This window comes from Papilio machaon, chromosome 16 (assembly GCF_912999745.1).
Source record: "Papilio machaon chromosome 16, ilPapMach1.1, whole genome shotgun sequence".
Lineage (NCBI taxonomy): Eukaryota > Metazoa > Arthropoda > Insecta > Lepidoptera > Papilionidae > Papilio > Papilio machaon.
The window spans coordinates 7,923,563-7,949,651 of NC_060001.1; the positions used below are offsets into that span (position 1 = coordinate 7,923,563).

General features: G+C 37.3%; 1 protein-coding gene across 5 annotated transcripts in view; it reads right to left on the reverse strand.

The window, feature by feature from the left end:
* The window catches only part of LOC106718882 (protein prickle), an 88,323-nt gene that overhangs the window by 28,918 nt on the left and 33,316 nt on the right, over window positions 1-26,089 (reverse strand). For all 5 annotated transcript variants that reach the window (XM_014513083.2, XM_045681528.1, XM_014513085.2 and 2 more), the window contains exons 3-5: window positions 24,804-25,317; window positions 21,159-21,272; window positions 20,816-20,944 (exon numbers count right to left, since the gene is read on the reverse strand). In XM_014513083.2, coding sequence (XP_014368569.2) covers window positions 20,816-20,944; window positions 21,159-21,272; window positions 24,804-25,317 — 757 coding nt within the window. The remainder of the gene's footprint in view (window positions 1-20,815; window positions 20,945-21,158; window positions 21,273-24,803; window positions 25,318-26,089) is intronic.

A 26,089-nucleotide genomic window follows, 5' to 3' on the forward strand; every position in this document is an offset into this window, starting at 1 on the left:
TAGCTTTTACCCGCGACTCCGTCCGCGCGGAATAAAAAATAGAAAACGGGGTAAAAATTATCCTATGTCCGTTTCCTGGTTCTAAGCTACCTACCCACCAATTTTCAGTCAAATCGATTCAGCCGTTCTTGAGTTATAAATAGTGTGACTAACACGACTTTCTTTTATATATATATATATAGATAGATTTCGATGGACCGACGAAAAGAGATCTTTATAAAAAAGTAACACTTTGTTGGATTGCTAGATTTATTATGTTTATCAAAACTTTAACTTCCTACGAGCACGTAGAAGACGAGATTTCCTAGTATATTACGTAGAACTCTGTTGATGGTGATTATAGAACGTGACTTTAGCTACGGAGGCGACTTCTTGCCAACGGAAGTTTCGAAGGTAATTGATATGAAAATATAAAGTAACTAACAACAAATCAACGACCTTTAATATATCACAGAAACCCTTACCGACAAATAATTTGTGCCTACCGAGAATTGCCTAAATGAAGGCAATTTGTAGGCGACGCGATCTCGGCAGATTGGTTCTAGGTCGTCGACAAATTGCCCCCCTACTTAGCGTACTCCCTCAGTTGATCCCCGACTCCCCCCTTGACAACGAAGAAATTTTCTATTTAATCTAAATAAATGTAATGAGTTTGATTGAAACATTCGAGGAACATTAATTGAAAACAAATAATAATTAATCGTGGGGTTTCTGAGACCAAACTTCTCGTTTAAAATATATTGTTATCTCTGTTGTCAAAGATAATGACAGGGATGTAGATATGTTTTATACAGATATTCTGGTCTCAGAAACTAACGGTGAGAGATGTAAACAATACAATAGGCAGACAGTTTTAAGTTTATAAATATAAAGTATGTTTTTAGAGTGTATTTATACCAATTTTTACTTTACAGCTTATTTGATATAAAATAAACTTCTTCGAGAAATATTTTTCCGATCCCATTCTTTCTATCTCTTACCAATGCTAGATTAAATAATTCAGATTTATTACTATCTTGTACTTTACAAGTATAGACAATTTTAACTATGTTTCTTGTATTACTATCAGGTTCAAGAGCCTGTGGCCTTCCTTGTCCATTTCACGGGCGAGCTGGCGCGCTGATTGCGGCACCTGCCCTCAGGTCACGCCTCGCTCGCCCCTGGCCCCCGCCGGTCAGCCTCGGCCCTCCGACTTCGCACAAACCATTACCCAGTGTCAACAATGAGACGTTCTATGTATAATTATTGTCACGTTTAGTTCCGCATCTTAGAAGTTAATTGTTTAATTACGGCGGGAAAACAAATGTCTATATGAAGATGAAGATATAAGATTGATTTAAGTTAGACCGCGGGAATGTGAAAGTAAAAGGTTTATCGAGGTATATACCACATTTAATAAGGATGCACACACAACAACAAAAACTTTGTATGTACGTATGTATACAGTTACTCACAGTTATTGCGGTATACACCGCTCAGGATTCGTAAAGGAACTTACCTGAAAAGAAAAAACACATTAACAAAGAGTATAATGGTAACCTAAGATACCGTAAGCCACCAGATGGCGCTTCAATTCAAATGATAGACGAAAGGTGCAAACACCGATCGAATACACAACTGTTATCAGCAAACGATATTGATCCAACAGTCTCAAGCTATTCTATTCCTTATTTTAAAGCTGTCAAAGCTCTATTTTTGTTTCATGTAAAAGTATAAGGTGGTACAGAGTTCAGATGCAGTACAAGGTGGCAGGCTTATGGTCTCTGCACAAAAAGTGCATTAACAGTCAGCGCGCAAACAGTTACATCTGTGTAGGATTGGTTCAGAACGCACGTGACACAGCGAGGGATACCTCTATAGTGTTAAATGCATGCAAATGCATTTTCTATCATTCTTATTAAACGTATAAAAGATAAATAAACTCTGGACTTATTTTCGCTTTTCTTTTGATCAAAAAAATAACGTGTTTACATTTTATATCAAGCTTAGATATAAAATATTTTTATATTTTTTATGTTCGGCTTTCTGGTCTTTGAATGTCATTTTATTAATACAACTGACCCAAATAGGCAAAACTATAACTTCAACATCTCTTTGATCGTTACATTTAAAAGTAAAAGCTACATATTTCACAGCAGCCTTTTATTTAGTAGCATTATCAAGCACGCGAGCGACCTTTTTCCTTCAAATTATTTGATCGTAATCTACAATGGAAATATGTTTGAAATGTTTCCATTTAAGTACATTTTACTATTAATTGAAATCTAAAAATTATTACTTTCGTATTCCGGCAGAAATAAGAAACAATTTTAACTAACTTATAGAAAAAATACGAACAAATAATATTATCCAAACACGTATAGTATCTAAAAATGTAAAAGGAATTCAAAAATTATTTGTTTTTATACAGTGTAAACGGGCATAACTCCTAGCTTCGATGACCAATGTTATTGGAGCATAATATAGACCGGCCTTTGTGCAGCAGTAGTTGAAGCCGACGGGAAGTATAATTGGCACGAGACCACTTAAGAGCTCCACTCAGTCGTCAATACAAACTCACAAAACCGGAAAAACATTATGGCGATATAATTCTGTTTATATTTGTACCATACGGAAGCCGAAAGCTGCGATGGTTTTTCTGCGAGCGACACCCCAGGCCACGTGGCTGAAGATTGTGAATCTAAAATAAATGCGGCCCCAGACGCGACCCCTGTGGCACACCTGCCCACACAAACCTCTATACATTCAGTGGTCCCGTTCCAAAGTGATCTTTAAGGTTCCCCAATAAGAATAAGTTGTGGCGCAGCGTATCGTTGTAAGTGCAGCGAACATATTTGGCAGGAAGAGGGTGTCTATTGAATTATATTTAGTCGTAAGCTCCCTTTGGATATGATTAAACAAACGATAGGAGACAAGGTGCGCGCCGCACGCTCCGAAACTCCCCGACTGATGCAAACATAATACACACCTACTTCAAAAAGTTAGCACACAGTTCAAAATGAAAAAAAGATATCTGATCTTAGTGTCTTTCGTCGGAAAAGGAGGCTTAAGTAAATTTCTAATTAATTAAATTAATTTATACTTGAAATATGGTGTAAAGGATTAAATGTTATCTTATTTTATTTTTTATTTTTTTAAATAAATTAACTATAAACCATATGTGAAAATGTCATAACCTCCAGTGAAAACAATAGTTTTCAACTGCTAGAGCAAAATGTTTGTGGATAAAACTTCATATTACGATTATAGAAACCCGTTATAAACCATAGCATTGGTGTTTACAGTAAGGATGGATTTGGTAATCAGTTGCTAGGGGGTGAGCAGACAAAAAACTTTTTTCCGTAGCGGCGGCCGGCGCGCGCGCTCGCCAGATGTTGCGGAGGGCATTGACTTCTTAATTTTTTTTTTACTGGCAAGAAATCGCGACCCCTAACGGCTGGAAAATTAGAGCGGCCGCCGTTAATTGCGTTTAAGTAGGTCCGCTGCGGTCGACCCTTGTTACTGAAAAACTTTACGAATTACGTAATTCTCTTCGTTCTTATTTTCACAAAGTGATCACGAATCTACGCATGATCACGTATGTATTTGTTGTCCATATATCGTAATTATATCTTTAACATTAAAAACGTATAAATTAAAAATCTAAATTACAATCCTGAAAACTTGCTAACAAATTCAATTACATATAATAAAATATATTTTGGAAGTTTGTACCAATGGTAAATTGTGTTCGTACATTATTAATTTTTATTTAGGAACATGTTTTAGTATTGCATGTTTTAACTTGTTATCACTTAATAATCTTACTAATATTATAAATGCGAATGTTTAGATGTATGGATGTTTGTTTGAAGGTATCTCCGGAACGGCTCAATGGATCTTGATGAAATTTGGCACAGATGTAGAACATAGCCTGGGAAAACACATAGGCTACTTTTTACTTTTTTTTTAATTTCACGCGGACATTGTCGCGGACGATAACAAGTATTGTAATAAATACACCATTTATATTTTATCAATCGTTGAAATCACACATATAATTTACTTTAAACGAAAATGTTTATCAAATACTTTGATATTTACAAGTTTTTAAATATAAACAACATTTCGTGCGAGATTTCAATGTAGTACATTAAATAAGGTTTCGCGTGCAGCCATCAACCAGCCAGTATTGAATGCGAAGGGAAAAAAGAAAAAAGTTCGCCCTTCGATATAAAGAGCGGCGCGGCGCGTGCGTTCTGAGACGGTAATTGTGCGAACCAGTCGAGATGGAAGACTTACATGATAAGGATAATAATCTACTATTATCTTGATTCAGTAGACAAGGAATATTATTAATAAAGGCACATATCATAGAAACACTATCATATGTGCCTTTAGTTATGTAATTAACTAGCGATCGGTATGAAAAAGTTCTGTGCATTAGGAACTTTTAATCAACGTTAAAACACCACTAGCAGCAAGATTAAAAAATCTGTAATTTCGATCTCCCTAGTATCTGTAGTATTCACAAACATCGCCTCAGGCTGCAGTTATTCTAAATCATGACTTATGTAAGAGATGCGCGCACGCAAATGTTTGCAAATTGCAACAAATGTTATAGTGCGTGCAGAATGCACGTCTGACGCCATCATTATAGTGTCTGCATTCGATCTTGTTTTGATATCCCACGTGCTTGTTGAACGATCGCCTGCAGCTGAATTAGATTCTAAATTAAGGTATAATTTATTGTTTTTATAATCATTACATAAGTGTTTTTATTGTGATCAATGGAAAATTCACGCCCAGAAAATACCGATCAATTTAATGAGATTGTAAAGAAAGGCGATAGAACTGATAATCTCTGCCGGGTAGGCCTCTACTATTAAGTGCGTTTCATTTATCTAAACATGGCATCTTGAACCACATCAACAACTGCATTGTGAATGAACATTTTTTCTGCTATAATTTGTTTGTTTTAGCTAATTAAAATGATTATTGATTGGTGTCACCGCTCATTTGACGGATGCCACACAATTGAGGGGTGGTTGGGGGTTGCGGGGGGCTCGCGGTGGTCGCGGCCGGCCAGGTGAGCGCGCGCCAGCTGTGCACGCAGCTGTGCCGGCAGGTACTGAGTGGCGACAAGTTGAGGATTGTGCGTTATGCCCACTGCTCTCTGCCCGTTGCCCGCCCAGACCTGGTAGTGTGTAGTACAGCAATACACTATAACAGGTCAACATCATCCACCGTTGCAATACTATCATTCACCGTTATCACTATTGTTTCTATTAATATTAGTGACATTGAATGGGAAAATCTATTGAAGTCCTATTTAAATCGTTGGTAAGTGTGGCTACTGCGCTATAATATTCAAGTTCGTCTATCTATCGTTCTTAATATTTTTATTACAATAGGAATCCAATTAGCCATACTTGGTGTACACATATTACTGTTTACTTGTAAAAGATTTCAACGAATGCTTGCAGTAGTACGCGATTGTTAGCGAAAAACATATGCCAATAAGATATAGAACAAGGAATGATTGTTGTGAAGGACAACGTTAAGAATACGCACTTGGATTGCAACCCCAATGACCTATCTAAATTAGTGGTGATATTAAGAAACAACTTTAGGCACCATAACCTAGAGCAACAAAAAACATTACAGCGAAATGTAGCTTGAAATTCGTAGCAGCGGCAGCGGCGGCGCGTGCGCAGAATGAGGCGCGGCCATCTGCTGCGTAACCTGACACTGCTTACCATATGAATTATGCTACTTCCGAAAAAAATCTCCTTATAACACTACACTCGAATATCAACCTTAAAATCGCAGTCCTAGGACACATTTACTTTGACCGACTAGGTAAACTTACTTAAAGTTCTTTTATTGAAATTTCATCTTTATTCTATAAAGATTAGGATATAATTTTGTTTGATAAAATTGCGAGTGATCTCAGCAAGTCATTCGGAAAAAAGACATATGCGTATTTCTCGGATCATACACCAGATGTCGCCGGGCGATTTGGAGACGCATAAGTTCGCGTTTTTTGCACTGACCCACGCTGGTGGAAAAACATCGGTGAACCATTAATATGGTTATTTATAGAGGATGTTATTTGTAATTGCTTTTATGCCCCGTTAGTTCAGTGGCTCGAGTGCCTGTTGACAGATGAAGAGCACCGGGTACGGTCAGTTTGCATTATATTGTGAACCGATCTAATAATATTACGTCATATTTTATATGAGTATATTACATGATTGCTTATATGTGCATCAGAACTATTAACTGTTCTATCAACCTTTTTCAAATAATAAATAAGACATTTTAAATAAAAAATAAATATACATCAGATGTAAATAAATAAATACACGTAATCGTTTCCATGTTGAAGACAAGTAAATAAATATAAATATTTTTATTTATTCACACGATTAAGTCATTAAAGCATGTTTATTGTTCTTTCTGTAAATAATTATTTATCTTTTGGCCTTAAACATCCTATCATAGCCTTTGATGAAATAAAAAAAAACATATTTATTTTTTTCTTGTATATTAATATTTCAACTGTCTATATCACATAACAGAAAATATATTTGGAAATCAATTAGAGAGATTTGTTGAGATATAAAGTTTAATTGCTAAATGTAAGTGCAATTCACGTAATGAGCCATGTGCTATGGGTGTCATCAAAGCGGTGTAGCGCTAGCGGCGGATGCGACGCGGCGATAACACAGCACTGGTTCGACGTCTCTCTAGCATACAAATCTGATCTGACACGAGCCCTCACACTCACTGCGTCTCAAATTTAAGTGTTCCTGATTTTACTACTTTTTTATCGTGCAGTAACACGTTCACACAATTCAACTAAGATCTCCATTGTGAGGTGAGAGACAGGTGAGTGAGATAGTCAAAAGAACACGAATAAAAAAAAAACTGGCATTCGTTGAAAGCTACAAATACTTATCTTGTTAAACTTATATTTAAAGGCTTTATGTAGTAGTTAAAAGATAAAGAACTGAAAAAAACATAACCTATAATTTTCTTTGCCCCAAACGATTTAATAAACCGAATAGTTTGAAATGAAAGCATGCGCGATAAAATTTAAGTTACTGTGATCATAAAGTTTTTATTTTATGTAACGTCGCCGTCGAAGAGGTCACCTCCGTGCTGCGAGCTGGTGGCTCGGTGTCACGCTAAGCACGCCACTTACACCAGACGGCGTGTTTACAGACTATACATGTTCGACATTAAAAACTTACTATGTTCCATTAATGACGAAAAAAAAGATGAAGATAATTTACCATGTAATTTAAGTTATGTTCTCTGTGTCATCGCAGAAATAGGATTCGTGACTTTTTGGTGAAGAATTTAAATAGAAGTAACCTATAATATGGCTGAGTGCATTAGACCCTCCCGTTCAAGTCCCGTCAAAATCAATCGAGCCGGAAATACATACAGACAAACAAAAAATTTAATGTAAATGAACAAATGATTTTTTTTTATATCAATTTAAATTTAAATTAAATTTTTTGATCCCACAGTCAAATTATTTTATATAATTTTGTGAGACATAGTTCTATTTTAGGTTATTATTGTATTGTAAATAAATAAATAAATAATAAAAACGCGTGATATATGCCGATCAAAGACGAAACCTTTAAAAAGAAGTTTATGGTCCGTAAGAATCAATGGCGTAGTGCATTTAACATTTCTACTTCAGAATGGATTCAACCTATGGATGAGTCCGCCCACATGCATATTTCTAGCAGTTCACAATTTCCTAAAAGAACTATATGACCTTATTTTGTACGTCTGCATATAAATAACTGCACATACGTGCTGCAAGTCATGGGCTGTAGCAGGTTTTACGTCACATACGCTCTTTAATGTCACATTGGTAGGAAAAGGATTATGACGTAGACAGAACGAAGAATGATCGTTTGATCATCTTTAGGTATGTATTCAGAGTTAAAACGGTTGAGTCACTTAGTGCTCCTTTACTGTATACTTGTAAAATTTGACTAATCCGCTATATCCTTTAACTTAAGGCACAGCATGCTTGCTGCGGTGCGACGGCGCAGCGGCATGGCGGGTGCGTAGGCGCGGGCGGCTGTGATGCTGCGCGAAAAGAAAGCGGAGGCTTGTCGGTGCCTACGGATGCCGAGCGGCGGGCACTCAAATGTTGGAGGTCAGTCGGTTGCGCAACGCCGGGTCGACGTCCCGACCTCTGACTGACTCGTATTCCGGATTTACACATTACATGCATTACATATTTGTAACGAACTTGAAACACAATTTATATTAGCCAGGTGGATAAATAAAGACACAATAAAGAGCACTTGTTACCGAAGAACCTGTATGTATACCTGATGTAACCTTCGCCAGGTATTCATTAAACCTCTGCCTGCCTCTGTTGGGTATAGACATGAATGCTTACTGTTGTACGCAAATCAATCTAATGAGACGATTTTCTAACTTTAAGTCGTCAAGAACGTTTGTACATTTAGACTACTACAGACGAGTAGACAATGCGGAAGAGATGCGTGGATTAGAACTATAACAAGAGGAACTAAAAGTCCATTTATTATGTTTCAAACTTGCATAGGTTAACATACAGGGATACACATAGAAAATGCGAATGTGGTGGCAAATACCTATAGTGTAAAATCAGTGCTTAAACATGTTATTATTGTTTTGTAACATAATTTAATTATGTATCAAATCATTGATGAATGCGATTTAATTCAGCTATGCGTCTCGTATGCAAATAGCCGCGGGAGGCGCCACACGCCGCGGGCGCGGGCGCGGACGCGGGGCGCACAGGGGGGGACATCCAGACGTCGTCTGCGCATCCCGTCGCTTGCTCACTTTGATTCCAACACATAGCACAGAGTAGAGAATCTACAGAGCCAGGAATTGTATAAGATTTCATAATTTTCCAAAGTTTTGTCGACTAATGGTAGACGTTTTCTTACAACGAGTATCTCACAAATTTTAATTAATGTGTGTGGGTAAAACTGGCCCCTAATTAGAGCGTCGATAATTATCTGAGCAAATTGTAAAATTATTTTTTTTCTTTTTTTAAAGCTCTAGCGTTAATTATATGTAGGCTTGGATATAAAACACTAAAAACTTCACTATTATAAAATTTGAATATATTCCACTGTCTCTATGTTGACATTGGTCTGTGCTCCTCGCAGTCTGTTGGGGGCCGGCGGCGCGCGCGCAGTTTATTTGCAATCACAAACATGCCGCCGCTAAAAAGCCGGCACGTTCAACTCCCTGCTGCTCCGTTTGGGCACAGTGCCCCGGGAAATGTCACCTAGAGAGGCGCTAAGTGCAACAGCTGACTATGGATGCTGATCATTGTATTGAGGGGTAGTAAAGAGTGGTAGCACATGCGACTGATCGCCGTTTCTTACAAAACTATGAGCTACAAAAGCAATAATGACTGCAGAAAAAAATGTGGCCAAGAGTTTTATTGACTTGCTTTAAAATTACGGTTGAAGATATACGTATTTTTTCAAGTGTTATTAACTAGCTTTTACCCGCGACTTCGTCCGCGCGGAATAAAAAATAGAAAACGGGGTAAAAATTATCCTATGTCCGTTTCCTGCTTCTAAGCTACGTGCCCACCAATTTTCAGTCAAATCGATTCAGCCGTTCTTGAGTTATAAATAGTGTACCTAACACAACTTTCTTTTATATATATAGATTTACACGTCATCGAGAGAATCGAGGTAAATTAATCCATAGCAATTTACCATTTTTAATAAAAATAATTAAATTACATTAAACAGCTAGCAATGTTCAATAGTGTTTTTAATGAGGATAAACATGGCATTGAGTACGCGAGAGCTTTTCAATTATTCTAAAAAGCTTCTTGCAAAAAGTTCTAACACTAAGTAATTATTCGTCACTTTCAGATCTTGATGTGTGTACAATAGTTTCCGTGTCGCAGTCAGCTGTCGCACAATCAGAGACAAAACGATAAATTAATTTCTCTTTAATGGTGCGAACAGATCTCTATCGGCCGTCATTTCGTGATGAGGTCGCCAGGAGACGGTGGGGGCGAACGCTAAATGATTTTTTGCGAGCGCAGGCAATTTGTCGTGACATTTAAATAAAATATTAATAATTTGCAGTTGACAAAGCAGGAAATTATTATACGTACAATGTATGTTCACACAATTAATACATGCATCTAGTTTAACTAGTTTACACTTTGCAGCGAGTATAAACTTTAAAAAAGGAACATTATGTTCTTGGTCATTACAAAGTAAAAAAAAATAACTGGAAACTATTAGTAGGAACATGTATTTTGACATTTTTTTTTTATCAATCGCCATCCCCATTTTGTGGATGGTTACAGACAATGCAAAGGCAAGTAGGACAGGTGTAATGTGGTGTTAAGAACACAGCAGCAACACCAGTGAGCAGTGTTGCCGCTGTCGCTGTCATGTCGTTGTCCGCGCAGTCCGACGTGTGGAGGGATTTATCACACAATCGTCCGCTGAGACAATAAGTGCTCCGCCGCCGTCGCAACAGCGATAGATCGACTCGCTCTGACGAGAGTTGATCAATTCTGCAACACTCATACTGGCAGAATATTGGCGAAAAACGATAAGTAAGCTAATATCGATAGGTACATCAAATGTTATGTAACTAAATTTTTGAAGACAAGTAATACCATATTGAATATTGATGATTAAAAAGTCACGAAGTTTTACAGTTCTGTATTATCTGCTGACGCATGTGGAACTTTGAAATTGTAAACACCAAATTCATTTATAGTATTTCCAATGCTATTGATCGTTGTGTTTGTTGAGTAGTGTCATTAGTCATGTTGTCTGTTAAGGTCTTCGCATAAACAATATCAAGATCGCCGTGACAAAAGTCGCTGTGATTTTCAAGATGGCGGAACAAATCTATACAGTGACATGTAGTCGCTATGTCAAAACTGACTCAATAGACGACGCGCTTCGACGATTCAAAGTTTTGTGTACGGAGCAAGCGCAACGTAATTCTCGCGATGCAATCTGTATGATTATGATATGATATTAGTTTCGACGCCTTACTTTAGTTGTGTACGAAGGGCCTAACTTTCAACAATGTGTTAGTATTTCGTATATTGCAGGATAACCCTGCGTGCTGTATTTAGCTGTCTGCGGATATATTTAGCGCTAAGTGCGATTTAATATTAGTTTACCGAAATCGAGCGTCGCAGCGCCGTGACCGCCGCGCCGGCCTGCACCGGAACCGGCCGCGGCGCCAGCGCCTCTCTTACTCTACACTCTTCTTCACACACATACATACATGCATAGTAAATTATTTTAAAGGATTTATCTGGTATAGATATACGATTCTTATATATGTATATTCAGAGATGATTAGAAGACATTACACAATACAAAGATTTGTACATAAAGCTTATTGGCACAGGGCGAGGCTGGCTGAAGGCTCCTCGACGGCGGTGCTTGACTCCGGGTTTTTGGGAAACATCCAAGGACAAAATGTCGTCGACTTTTACACACAAATCCTATAGGGATGTTACGAAATTCGACAGATTTTTCAAATATTAATATTTCTTATTATTCAATTTAACGTTATATTTTCGCGAAGATTAATTTTAACTATTTTATTGTTTTTCATAGCTCTTATTTCATTATTTGTGAATTAAAATATTTAAATACTGAATGAGGAAATAATGTATCAAGAAAGGGAAAAAAGGTATTAAAATTGCGTAAAGCAAATATGACATGTAAGGAAATGAGAAGTTATAAATTGGTTTACTAAGACCAAGTATATCGATAGTATATCAGACATCCTCGCTTCCCTAACATCACAGAGTATTCATGTTTTCCGACAAATTATCGGAGTGGGAGCGGGGGGTTGGGAGGCTAGACAGTGTAATGGCCACGCCGAGTTTTTGCCAAAACAACATATTTATTGCTTACGCAATGTCGTTAGCAAATCAACATTACTTGGCTATCATGAAATATTGATACATTATAAGATGAGATTCTCGGATCAATTTGTATTCCTCAAAAAAAATCCTCATTTGTTCAACGAACTATGTTAACTGGAACTGGAAATGGAAATTGATGTGAACATTCGTAGAGCCGGGATTACTGGCACGTACGGTCTGCTCGCCCGGTGACACGACCACAAGAAGATACGCGGCACCAAAGTAACACCCAACATATCTCCAAGGAAGAGGAGGATCAATGTGTTAGTAAGGGTTAATTCTTCTAATCATATGTCCACCCCATAGTTATAACCTAGGTCGTCGACCTGCAGTAGGCGTCCCGCACGTCATGTCGCGTCTCCGGCGACTGAACGACGTCTATTTGGTGATTTACCTCTCCTTGATTGCTCTTTATTGGCGATACGCGCTCATAAAACGGCTAATAAAATATTTATGTGCACAATCGCCATGTACGTCAACGCCGGTCTAGTCGCACAACTTTGTTAATGAACAACATTTTATTATACAACACTTCGACAGTTTTATGCTCCATTCTTATAAATATTAATAAATGCTTTCGATTCTAGATTTATAATATCCGGTGTTTTAAATTTTTTTTATATTAAAATGTTGTAAACATCAAATTTTCTTTAGGTCTTGTGAAAGAATTGCAATGTAAACCAGTAAATTTTCAATGTAGAACCTAATTTAGTACAATTATTAGAGTGTAGAAAAAGCCAAAAAGTATAACAACTGCTATCTCTATTGCTTTATAATTTCATTATTTTATTAATAGTTGACCCAAACATTCGCTTACCAACCTTTATAGCTATCGACATATACGTTTATTACTTTTTTCCTAGTCATCAAACAAAAGCTGCGGCCGCGGTGCGTTTAAAAGAAAACAACAAAAAACCACAGCAGATCTGGGGGCGCGCATATGCCCCCCGACATATTTAAATTTCGAATCGGATGCAAAAAAAATCATACGCAATGTGTTCGCGGCGCACGCGCCCGCGACACATGCCGGAGTTTAAAAAAACTTTTTTTATCCATCAGACACCCTAAGCGCAGATAAGAAGCGAAAAAAACTGTAACATAAGCATAATATTAGTAGACGGCAGTAAGTTAAATAAAAACTTATCACAAAAACTGCTCATTTTGAGGTTAAATACGTGTTCCAGAGGCGCTCGCGTACACCAGGGTTGTCAAAATATTGCATATTTGTAACACAATCAAATTGCCTGTAACAAGTTGCACGAACGCGTAATAATTTGCTTAGTGATTAAATGGCAATCCGAGGTATCTTACATAATTTTGCTGCCTTTTTTATAGCATAAGGTGGCAAACTAGCTTACGGCCACCTGAATTCGAAGACCGCTGCCCACAGACGTAGCATTTGCAGATCGAAAATAGTCAACACGAGACTGCGATTGCGGTACGACTTGGTGAGTACATGTGGTCAGGATATAAAAACTTATGATTCAAAATCTTAATATCTTTAAGTTCTAGTAGAATCACTTTAAATATAATAAGCGTGTGTAGGTACAGGCCGGCGGGTTGGCACAGCCCTGTGCGCCGCTGCGCAGACGCAGGCCATCTGTCGCGGCGCAGTTCGCGACTGCCGCCGGTTTATTTTGTTATTAGATAACAATAAAATTAAAGACGAGCGATATACAACAATAAAGCAACGCTTCCACACAACTTCCTAAATTTTATGACCCTCAAAAAAATATCAGTCGAATAAAAAGAACAACGTCAAAAGCCTGTGCTATCGACGCACGAAAGTAAAAAAAAAAAACAGACGTTTGGTTGAAAACAAATTTTAGTTTGTGTTAAAATTAAAGTTTCAATCACTTTCTGTTCCTATTTCTTCATACTTAGAAGCCTTAAGAGATAATTTGCTTTAAAAAATGTATTAAGATATTTTTGAATGCACTTTTCAATAAGGATTATAAAAATAATCGGTCTACTTCAAAGTAAACTATACATAATAATGTTGCAAAAACAAAAATAGCACGAGGGCAGAATTCCCGCGCCGAACCCATTAAGTTTGCCCAATTTGGCCCCTGCTGGCGGCGCCTTTGATCCGCGGCAGAGATGTGAGCGCCGCGCCGCTACGAGGTAACGCGATGGCTTACCAAATACTTTCAGATTACTTTAATTCCCTCATTAAATTAAATATTATGACAATAATTAGGTAAATAACTTTAAAGAAAATGATGTTGCGCTGAAAATGTTATATTTTAAGTGCACGATAAAGAGTTCTGAAAATTACTCGTTACTTAAAGATTTTTACTTACGAAATATTCACTTGTTCAGAATTGTGTTCTCTTTAGTGACAGACTCTGCTTACACGTAATTTTTGTTATTTCACTTATTTCAAATCTAAATGAAAATCTTGCCATTGTTCTTTTACGAAACTGTGACATGTAGATATATGATCTGAAATTAATGATGGAATTCTAATAAAAAAAATAAAGTTGAGTTATAGGACAGGTGGGATTTATAAAAAAATATAAAATCACCAGCTGTATTTGAATATCATAGTTTTTAGGTTGACAAAAAGTCTCCCTCTCTTCTCCACGTTTTCCCCTCAGGTCCCCCCCACCTCCGACTTTCCGCTAATTCAATAATTGCCACTGCAATGAACGTGCACGTTTTTTGTGTGTAGTTGTATACACTGCACATTGCACATGTCGCGCACGTGTACATCGCGACCCGGTGACAACTTGCAATCAGCTGTTATTATTTTGAAATAAGGGAACTGATATTTGAATCAAGTTTTTCCAGTGCGTTTTCATATATAATATTTATGCAATAACTGTATTTACCATTAAGTTTCCAAAATAAATATACTTCAGATAATATCAAATCAAAATTCGTCACAATTTTGCACAGATTCCAAAATCTAGTACAGAGCCTTTTAAAGTACCTAAAACTATGAAATTATAATGAAAGTAGATCGAGGCTAATTATCATCCACATTAACAGAATTATACTTCATAATTCCCATAGTAGGTCGTACCCAGGTGACAGCATACTTACTCGTATTGTTGATGTTGTAATTAAGACAAGAGAGTGGTAGGCTTCAGAACGACGTCGCTCAGGTACATTGCAGCCCGTGACAGTGCGCGATTTTATACAATGATGTTTTACCATTCAACATCATTCAACACTAAACCCAATTTCATCAGTTTGTATCCGTTACTTTAATGTTCAGTATTTAATAGTGTTGTGAATGTTTCAGTAAATACTGACCTTTTCGTCCTGGAATAGATTCATAACTTAGACAAAGACGTGACGGTGTATTTTATAATTGTACAATTACTTAACTAACTTAAACATAAGACAATTGATTGATTTATATTAAATTTCGTTATTTAATTAAATTTACGTACGTGACGTGACGTAGAACCGCACCGCTCGGGTTGCTGGGAAGGGTGGGGGAGGGGAAGGTGTAAAACTCAAAAGGAATTCCTTTCTTTATGCGCGTGTTCCCGGAACGCTAAATATAGCGGCTTCATTCATGCTACAGTGATGAATGAACCGCTCCTGCCTCCTAACACGACCTACTTACTACTAGAATCGTAACAAAACTGCACTTATAAATAAATAAATTACGATAATATAGGTCTATAACTAGTTAAAAATATAGGCTACATTGAATTCCGTCGGTATCCCAAGAAGTCATAATACTATAATCTTGTAAAATAATAATAATTATGAATCTGAACTGAAATAAGGTCACTCGAAAGTTTTTTGCATAATATTTGTCAATGGTACTAATTCAGTTTAATTAATTTTTTTGCAATTCAATTTAATATCCGCGTGTTGGCCATCGCCATTGCAGACGTGCCTCAAAACGCGCAACTGTCTCTGTAATCGCCGCCGCCGTGACACTTGAAAATTACAATGTCCTAATGACACGAATTGTTATCATATTGTTTGAATTAATTAAAGGTAAATTAATATTGATATATAACTGTAACAAATTACAAAGGTATTGGGGCCCTTGATGAAGTACATTATACGTTCACGTATGTTTTACTTATTTGTATTGATTTATCGCAGTGATTTTATTTACAAAAGTAATTTTATAAATAAAAAATCTTTTTACTAGAAAACTGATTTTTGTTTACATATTTGTTTAATCATTATTTGTAAACTTGTAAGTCATATCGAACAATAGCAACAATAGTAAACAATAAAACAAAAGGGCAAAATAAGTCGCATGAAGGAAAACAAACAAACGCCACGTCGCTCAGCGACCTCCGTAAGGCACGGAGCACGTACACGCTGCCACAATGACTGTAGATACAAAACGAGTGCTCTGTCTCTCTGTCTGTCCGCCTCTATCCCACATAATGCGATGAATGGATGCTACCTGCCCAGCTGCCCAGTTCCCACGCCTAAACTTCAGTATTAAGAAAAAATATACCTCTACGAAGAACAAAAATCATTTTCACACCTTCGAGGAAAGGCTTTAGCTCACGCTTTTATAGCCGATGTAAAATAATAATGAATACATAAACTTTCTTTGGTTCATATTTAGATAAAGTTGCTGGTGACGACATCTAGTTGATATTACATAAACTTTAAATACTTTAAGTGCTTCAAACGCCATCTAAATAAGAAACCCAAAGTTCGCTTCAAACGCCATCTAGGTGAGAAATAGAAAGGGTAGCGACATCTCGTGCCAACCCGTAGAAACAACTCAATAGTAATTTTTAACGAGATGTGTTAATTTCCAACAGATGGCGCAGAATTTAAAATTACACTAAGAATCAAAAAATATATTTGTAACCGTAACGAACCACTTATATTATTTTAAATGCAATCATTGACTAAAAAAATATCAGGCAGCAAAAAAGACAACTCGTTGCGTTTAAAAAAGTATTTGCTACTTTTAATAAGGAAACAAAAATTTTAAAAATGACTGAGTGAGAGACTGACTCATATCAATGGCGGTAAAGCGTTCAATAAAGAATGTAGATGTTTGCAAAATGAATGGCATCTAGATATTTCGGATTTTATTAATCAAAGGTAGTACGGCATATGGTTAGATATATTTATCTAGGTACATTAATGAACTTGTGCTACACAGTTAAATCTGTGAGTTTTAATAATTCATTGATAGCAAAAACTTCGCTATGGAAACAGCTGCTTGCGAGTTGCGAATCCCCTCGACAATAAATCTGCGTGCGCAATAAACAACTCGGCAGCGCCATCTGTTGCCAACATGTAGTCATTACTCAAAGCCATAAATCAGACGCGGCACATGAGAGGGCGCTACAAGTTGTGCGATTTATCTTCACCGAAAGTAGGGAAAGATTGTGTTTACGAGAGTTTCTCTCATTTCTGGAAAACGTTAATATCCATAAAGATTTTCATAACAATAAAAGATACGGCGCGTTTCCCTTGTAATAATAGCGAGATGAAAAAAAGCCTATGTTTTATGTATGTATAATTATTATTTTGGTGGACCACTTTTAAATATTTTTATGAACAACATCATAGGATATTATTACGGAGAAATGGATTCTCTTATTTACGATTGTGTGGAATTCGACAAAAAACTACTTTGGATTTTTTTTTATCACGTTAAAGTAAAACTGGTTTCAAAGCCAGCAAGCACTACACCGACTTGAGAACTTCACCCCATTATCTGTTGCTCAGGCGTTCAACGTGCTTGTCTAATGCCCGCCGACCACACGTCGAGAGGCCTTTAATTGTATAACATGGAGTGTTCAGAAAGGTGTAAAGTCGTGTACAAATATAATTGGATTTCCTCTGTATCTAAGAGAAAGTTATATTCAAAAATAGCCATTCTATTTTTTCTATTGTAATGACATTTTAGGATATAAGAGAATACAGACTACCTAAGGCTTCTTTTCGTACAATGATTGCAATCCGCACAGTTTCTAAATACTCCTTTGAAATTCATGCCTCCTCAACACAAGGGATAGACTACAAACACACGCAACAATGAGGAGTTACGTTTGATTTTTGCTTTGTGCGTTTCCATTGTTCTTGCATAATGATGAGCGACAGTATAACTGTGGATTACTTCAAACATCTTAATATATATTGTTAGCTCTGTTTTCTTCAAAGATAAAGAAAAAAACGATAATAAATGTTGTGTTACAGCTGTTTATTCAGACGTAATAATAGTCTCTAAATCTGAAATCGTCATTACATATTCAATTTAACGTTTTAATACATATATACCAATTTGATGAATAATATTAAAATACTAGCTGTCATCCGCGAGTCCGTACGCGCGGAATTTAAAAAAAACATAATAAGTAAGTAGCTTATATGTCTTCCAGACTATATTCTACATCTGTGTCTAATTTCATCAACATCCGTTGAGCCGTTCCTGAGATACCTTGTAACAAATACCCATCCATACATCTAATCGCATTTATGATATTAGTAAGGTTGTAAGTAGTAAGATGTATCGTTGTGTTACTGTTTTATATCTCGTTATAATTTGAAATATAAACAATACAATAAAAATACACGTACAATAAGCAGCTCAGTTAATCCATTAGCGAGCTCTGTAATCGTAAACATACAAGTAGCGCGCCTGCTGTAACACTGTACCGACATTAACCATACCTACATTTTATCACATTACTTACGTCGTAAAAATACTTAAAATTACAATTTAATCTTCTAGCAATACAATTAAATCATAACAAAAAAAGAACAGTAAAGAAAAAATGTAATTAAAGAAAATCAAGTAATATAAACCGCAGATGTAAAGCGTGGGGAGGTTCAGTTTCAGTTACAGTACATTAAGCACTAATTAGTCTTAAACTGAGGGCTGAGAGAAGGGGAACAAACTCAAAATTATCATAAGTTTCTTTACAACACCGTCATTGTTTCTTCAAGGAGAACAAACTAATTTTCCGCGAACCTTGATTTGATTGCATTTATTGCCCTTTGACGCTAGATGTCGCTGTCATGATTGTAATATTTAATGTACTATGAAAACCACGAAGAGAAAGTTAAAGTAGTAAGACTAACTTAAGCACAAGTTCTTACTCATAGATGCTTCGATGCTCTGTTAAATAATTAACAAGAAATAATGCTAAAATACATATTTAAAACAAATCACATAAATATCCAGGTATATAAGTAACATTGAGTTAATAGTCACTCTCGAAAAAAAACCCTTGAACGAGTTGAGTTTTATCACTTAATATTTTTTCATTCTTAATTTTCTTTTCCCTTTTTTTATTTCATCAACGTAATTACGTAATTAATATTCATGAAGCAAAATTACAGTTAAAAGTCAAAAGTAATAATATCAAAGGCAAACTTTGTTACTTCAGTAAAATGTTATTAGCTGAGATCAGTAAAAATTCGTCGTAAAAATTGCAAGAAAGTTTGTCAATTAAAAGAAATGGAGAAATTAGCAATGGCGGCGACGGAGCGAGCGCCCTCTGTGTAACTCTTACCGAAGAGTTTGACTATGTTTGGGGGATAAAGGCAATCAAGTTTTTAATTACGTTAATGAATTTTGATTGTTTCATGTATTTATTAAATTAATCTTCTTTTATTATACGTCGTCAAATTGTAATAGTCTCTACAAATATCTTTGTTCTCAGTTTCATTTAGTTAATTGATAATTTTTTTACATTTAATTGATGTTATGTACAATTTTCAAATTTATTATATTAATCTAATAATAACGAGCGTCGGTGGCTCAGGGGTTAAGCACTTGACTTGCAATCTGCAGGTCCTGGGTTCGATTCCCGCCATGTACCAATGTGTTTTTCGATTTTCGATTTACATATGTACATTTATCCGACGTTCTTACGGTGAAGGAAAACATCGTGATGCAACCTGCACATATCTGAGAAGAAATTCAATGATATGTGTGAAGTCAACCAACCCGCACTTGGCCAGCGTGGTTGACTATGGCCTAGTCACCTCTAACTTGGGGTAGGCTCCGAGCCCCTCGGTGGGGACGTATAGTGAGCTGATGATGATGATGATGATGAATAATAACATTCGTATTGATGCATTTCATTATAAAATAAAAATACGATAAGTTAATAAGGACAATTTTAAAGTGGTACAAAACAAACCATCACAGTCTATCAGTTGCCGCTTGTTGTCACGAGAGGGCGTCATATGATTTATGTCCCGTGGAATTAAAATGTTGCGTCACTGGGGAACGTATTTAGGGAAAAGTGAAAGCGGATTTCGGTTAGTGTAATACAAAATAAATTTACTAATAATGTAGTAAAGAATACAAAGTGTATAATTCTAAGAAATAAGCAGTAGTTAAAAAATCAAATGTAAATAACTTCTAAATTCGAACGATTGAACTTGATAACATAATGTTTGCATGCGAAAAATCTCTCAAGGGAAAAGTTCCTTATTATTAGACGTGTTTACTTATGGCACGTGAAATTCCGTAAGTTCCTTTAAAATATGTAAATAGGCAATAAGGAAATTTGTCGCTATTTACTGAAAGCCTACGTATCTAAAACATAAATCGTGGTGCTGTCATCGCGGTCGGAAGCCCGAAGGAAACCCGCAATGCAGCTCTAAAGCGCCCCGGACCTGGCCGACAAATTGTATGGGCGGAGGTTTTCTTATACCAGTTGGTATCACGATTCAGTTTAGCGTATTTTGTACTTTACAAACCAAGAGAAATAAGAAATTCAAGATTACAGTTTTCTTTAATCTCAGTAGGTACACTTCAGTATATTAAACGCGTAGGTCCAAGATAGATTGAAATGGTGTCGCTCGCCTTGTAGACGCCATCTACCTTTCTATGGGAACTTAGGATAAATAGTCAAGTAAGCTTAGCAGTACAACAATTTGTTCGTATGATGCAAAACTCACCCTCTCGCAAGGCGCGGGCGCGTGCAGCTGGCGCGCCTGTCCGCGGCCCAGAGCTTCTCGCTTGCGCTGCGCACTGAACAGCCGCAGCTCCTTGCGCTCCTCATCCGACAGCGCGTGGCAGTATCGCACCTGAAGTCGTAATAACAAACTTGTAAACATTTTGCTAGCCATTTTCTAACATGATATAAGTTATTCGGTTATGAGAGTGAGAGATATTAACTGGCGACTGTTAGCCAACATCATGAGTAGCCACGAGTAACTGTAGCTTAACGGAACAGATAATGCAATACAGGTTGCTGAGTGTAGTGTGTAGGGTGCAATATGCAGGGTGCAGTGTGCAGACCTCGTTGTCCTGTGGCGGCAGTTGCTGCAGCAGCTGCTTGAGGCGGTGGCGCTCGCCCACGCTGTTCACGTACGGAACCTTGTCCTCCGGCAGCGCTGAGAAGTACAGATGCACCTGCAACACACGTCACAACAACTTAAATACACAACAAAGCTGGCAATTCTCAAGAGATTGTACATCTCAAAATAAACGGTTCAGTAAAACTCACAGAAGAAAAATAATAAAAATATTATGTTAATAATATTTAAAAAATATTGCAAGCGTAGATAAAATCTAAGTACCTAATCACGTATACATTAAAACTGTCATCAATTTGGTCGCAGTCGTAAAGTTGTAACACTAGATACTATATAATTAAATGGCAATTCAACATTTGGTTACATATTGGGCCATATTACTCGTAAGTCGTTGTTTTGTCCGCATGAATTGATAAACTGGAATCTATCTGTCAATACAATTATTTCGCCTCGATGGAATTATAATTGTTAATTGTTACTTTCATATGTAAATATGCCTGCCTGCGTTGTCTTGTTCTAATCTTGTAAATATTTGAGTGAAGCCTGTCAAAGTAGGACGTGCCGCGGCATCTTAAACAGCCGCATCTATTAACGGTAGTCAGTACAAACTGAGCAGTTCATCTGTCACCCGATACTAACCCTTGGCCCCACAGGAATGTACTTTAAAATTGAAAAGCACGTAACCTGAAGTCGAAACAGTTTCTATTTGTGTGCTTTTAAATATTTTACCATAGGATAATAAGCGATTTGGATTTATATTTAAAATTCTTTCTTTGTTTAGTTTTACCTTTATTTTGCCATTCGTGAAAACAATTTCTAAGAAAATAATTTGCTCTCAATTTTCAATGGATATCAACAGCTTGAATACTAATTACGTATCGCTAAATGTTTCAGTACCCAAAGTTATTTTTTGAATATTTCATATGTTCCAAAAAGACACTAAAACTAGTTTTAATTAAGGAGCAACAAAAGAAGGTTGTAATAATATCTCCCAAAAGAATATAAAAGTAAGCCGCGTAAATGAAATGTTATTAATATCAATGTTTTATGATAATCCTCGCACCAAATAATGTCAGTTCGTAATAACGACACGGCGCGAGCTAATGAAAACCCTACGTGTCCGGACTCGAGATGTAACCTGAGTTATGCTAGCTTTCCACGAGGGCGGTACAGCAGGACGGAACAGTACTGCAATTATTGTTTGCACACGCAGGAGAGTAGCAGTACTGTTCTGTCACACTGAGCTGTCCTTGTGTGAAACTAGCATTACAGCAGTTTGCATTCCGACTTGGATAGTAAGTGGGCACGCGTATTTATTGCCAGTAGCCAAGGGAGAGACGTGTGATTGCATTTTACCTTACCTGGCTCATCGCAACCGTCTATGGTAGCGTTTAAGACTTCGATGGTCATTCAATAACATAATGTGACGTATTCCAAACGTATTACATTTGCCATGATGGAGATTTTCCTTTTTTAACTATTATAAATATTACAAGCGAAGTAAATGAAAAATGATTTCCATATATTATCGGAACGAGAAAAAGCATATTGTTTGATGAGAAAAAAAAAATTCATGATATCAAATTTATATACTAACTAGCTGTCGCCCGCGACTCCCTTCCCGACTATGTTCTACATCTGTGCGAAATTTCATCAAGATCCCTTGAGCCGTTCCGGAGATACCATCAAACATCCATCCATCCATCTAAACATTCGCATTTATAATATTAGTAAGATTTGAGTAACGTGATGTCATTTTTCTAACATCCAATGTCAACAATGACCAGCAATCAAAATGAACTAATGTTGCCGACAGAAGTACTAAATTAAAGTGTCAATAAAACGAGCATATTTCGAATCTAGGAAGTGAAGTAACTATAATAGAAATTCAAATCTTCTCTGTCATAATTGTGTAACTGAGCGCGACTTACCGTTTATTTAACTAACGGTCGTCTCGGTTCAGATACGGATTTCGTGATTTGACAGCTTTTAACTCTGTTGTAAACCAAGTCCACTTTTCGGAATGTTCTCATTATTCTTAAATTTATTATTATCCAACTATGTTACAATCTTTTCAGAATTAACAACATAACAAAACACTCATTCTGTTTTATTCCCAAAATAAAAGGTGCCAATTATACATCTAGCGAAAAAAATTCGAATCTTATCTGCATAGACAAATAAATATTGTACAATACGAAATGTTTACGTTGATGTCAAAAAGAAATGGAATCCATTATATTTTACCCTAAAGAATATGGAGCGACATCAAAACGCGAGTTAATTTGTCGGCCATTTGCGTAAGCACGGCTCCGTAACCTCAAGTGTAGTCTTGGAGGGAGTGCCTCAAGGAGCGCCCCCGGGGCCCATTCTAATTTTTTGCTCCGTTGCTTCCCGATTCGAGCTTCTTATTACTTTATTTTTGTAGTAATTATAAATACCTCGATCTAATTTGGTATTCAAAGCATTAAACTTTACGGTCGTCTCAAAAACTCGGAACGCAAAAGGTTTAAATGTTTGTTTAGTTCCTAGTGAAGTTTGCGGGCTTCATCACCGTGCCTAATTTGTGAGCACTGTAGGGTATTTAATACGAAATCTGTTAGGCAAAAACCCAAAATATTTCTTCATGTTAAAATGTATATAATTGCAATGGCTGTAATCACAAAAACTGGAATTAGGACAAGAAATGATCCAATCATTTGTTACCTAATTCCAGACATCATTTACTTCTCAGCAAGTTCTGTGCAACGCAACAATATAAATAATAGTTAATGTATAAATAATGACGGATACCAGTTGGACGCACAAATCACATTTAGATGGAGACGGGCAAAGGTAAAATGATCGCTAATCGTTCGAAAGCAATATGTGTGTCGAAGTTATAATAATCACGTGTCATTTATTTAAATGTTTAGAGATGACAAAATTAGACACGAAAGTGCAACAAAAGCATTATAAATATCCGCTTATAAGTTTTATAGTAATAAAATAACTGTAATTATTTTGTAAAAGTTATTTTTGCTCGTTTAATTTTGTCGTTTTGTGGTGCGAAGTATAAATGAAGCAATCATCGAGAACCTGTCGACAGCAAAAGTATGTTTTGTTGTGAATATTAATAAAGAGGGAACTGTTCAAAACGTTGCTTGAAAATGACTGACGGAGCTCGAGTATAGTTCGCTACGACCGCGAACAAACGTCGAAAATAAGTATACTCTTTAAACAATAGCTTTGTTGTGGAAACAAAAGGCTGAAGAAGTCCTCTGGAGCCGTCTCAAACGTCTATTGCAATTTCTCCACAATAGCTGTAGTTTCGATTGAAGTGCCACGGGATTTTAGTCTTTATAACGAGAAGGAGGCATGCCGCAGAGAAACATTAGTTATTCCGCAATAGCTTGGACATTTTGTGGTTTGAATAACACATTTTCGGACGAACTAACTGTGACCGTCTAGCTTTTAGATCGTGATCGGAATATCGAACATTGAAAACTTTATTTATATCTGTAATTTATATGATTGCGCAATCCTAACGATTTATCAGGAGACAAATACATCGTATGATTTAAATGTGAATGCTAAAACCTAGACCTCGTTTGCCCTACTCTTCAATTGTTAAAACTGTATTTCTCACCTGCTCAGGTCGCAGTCCAGGCGGGACCCAGGTGTATTCCTCTAGGGCACATCCGGAGTCGTCATCGCTTTGCGAGTGGCGGTGGGGGTCCCCGGGCTTCATGAGTCGCTCGGCGTGCTCCAGCAGACCGCGCAGCTTGCCCTGAGGGGCGGGGTGCGGGGAGAGCGACATGGCGGACTGCGGGGACTGCGGCGACCGGTAACTCTGGCCGGGTTGGTGCAGCTGGGACACGCTGTGGCTATGCAGCAGGTTGTACTCAGGGAATGCCTGCCCTGGCGGCGGCTGACTGCGCCGGAAGTTAGGATAGGAGTAGGGATGGGGCGAGTTGCATTGGCTTGGCGCGGAGGAGCCGCTGTGGCTGGGCTGCGGCGAGGGCAGCGCTGGGTGTGTGGTGGGCGCGGGTGGCGAGGCGCGCGGAGAGGGCGGCGCGGGCGGCGGGGGCGAAGCCGCCTGCTCGTGCAGCGGCGGCGGGGACGAGCCCGTCGGCGATACCACGCAGTTGCGGCATACGGGTCTGAAAACAAACAGAAACTGTTTAAGAGTGTGTTGCGAAGATTAACTTTGTTTTGCAAATTCCTAAGAAAAGAAACACGATGTGACATCATATGTTAAGGAAGCAGGTGTTATCTGAATAAAGAATCAGCTCGAGTCGGTGTCGGTCCATCAATAGGCTGTAGTCGGGTCGGGATCGTGACGTGTCAGTCGGCGGGCGGGGGTTGGCGGTCAGGTCGCCGCTGCACCGTTTGATTTATCTGCTCCAAATGATTTAGTTGTTAGCTCATGATTTATGATTGTCCGAGATTGATGTTGTCTTTTAAAGGAATTATGCCGATTGTGTTTTTGTTTAATTTCTATTTTGTATATACAAATGTGGACTTCCACAATCTTGGCGACATTTGCTGATACTTTTTTATTTTTTGAGAGACAATTGTACAATTAGATACTTTGTATATATATGGCTAAGCTGTTCGAAATTACATAGAAGTTGTTACTCATATGACAACAATTAATTAATCCGTCGCATTAAATGTAAACTTTGACGAAGGTAATTTTTTGCAATGCTGCTGGCGCGAAGAAGACCGGTTAATTTATTCTGTAGCAATAATGTGTTGTCAACAACAAAGTAATTAATTCCCGAACGTGTTACACAACATAAGCTGGGTGGAAAGTCGCGCAAAACGAGTCACTACAAGTTTTCTAAGCAATTAAATGCTGGCACTTTAAATGCTGGAGCTGTAAAATTAATTGACCGATTGATTAGAAATCGCAAGCGTTCTTGAATGCAT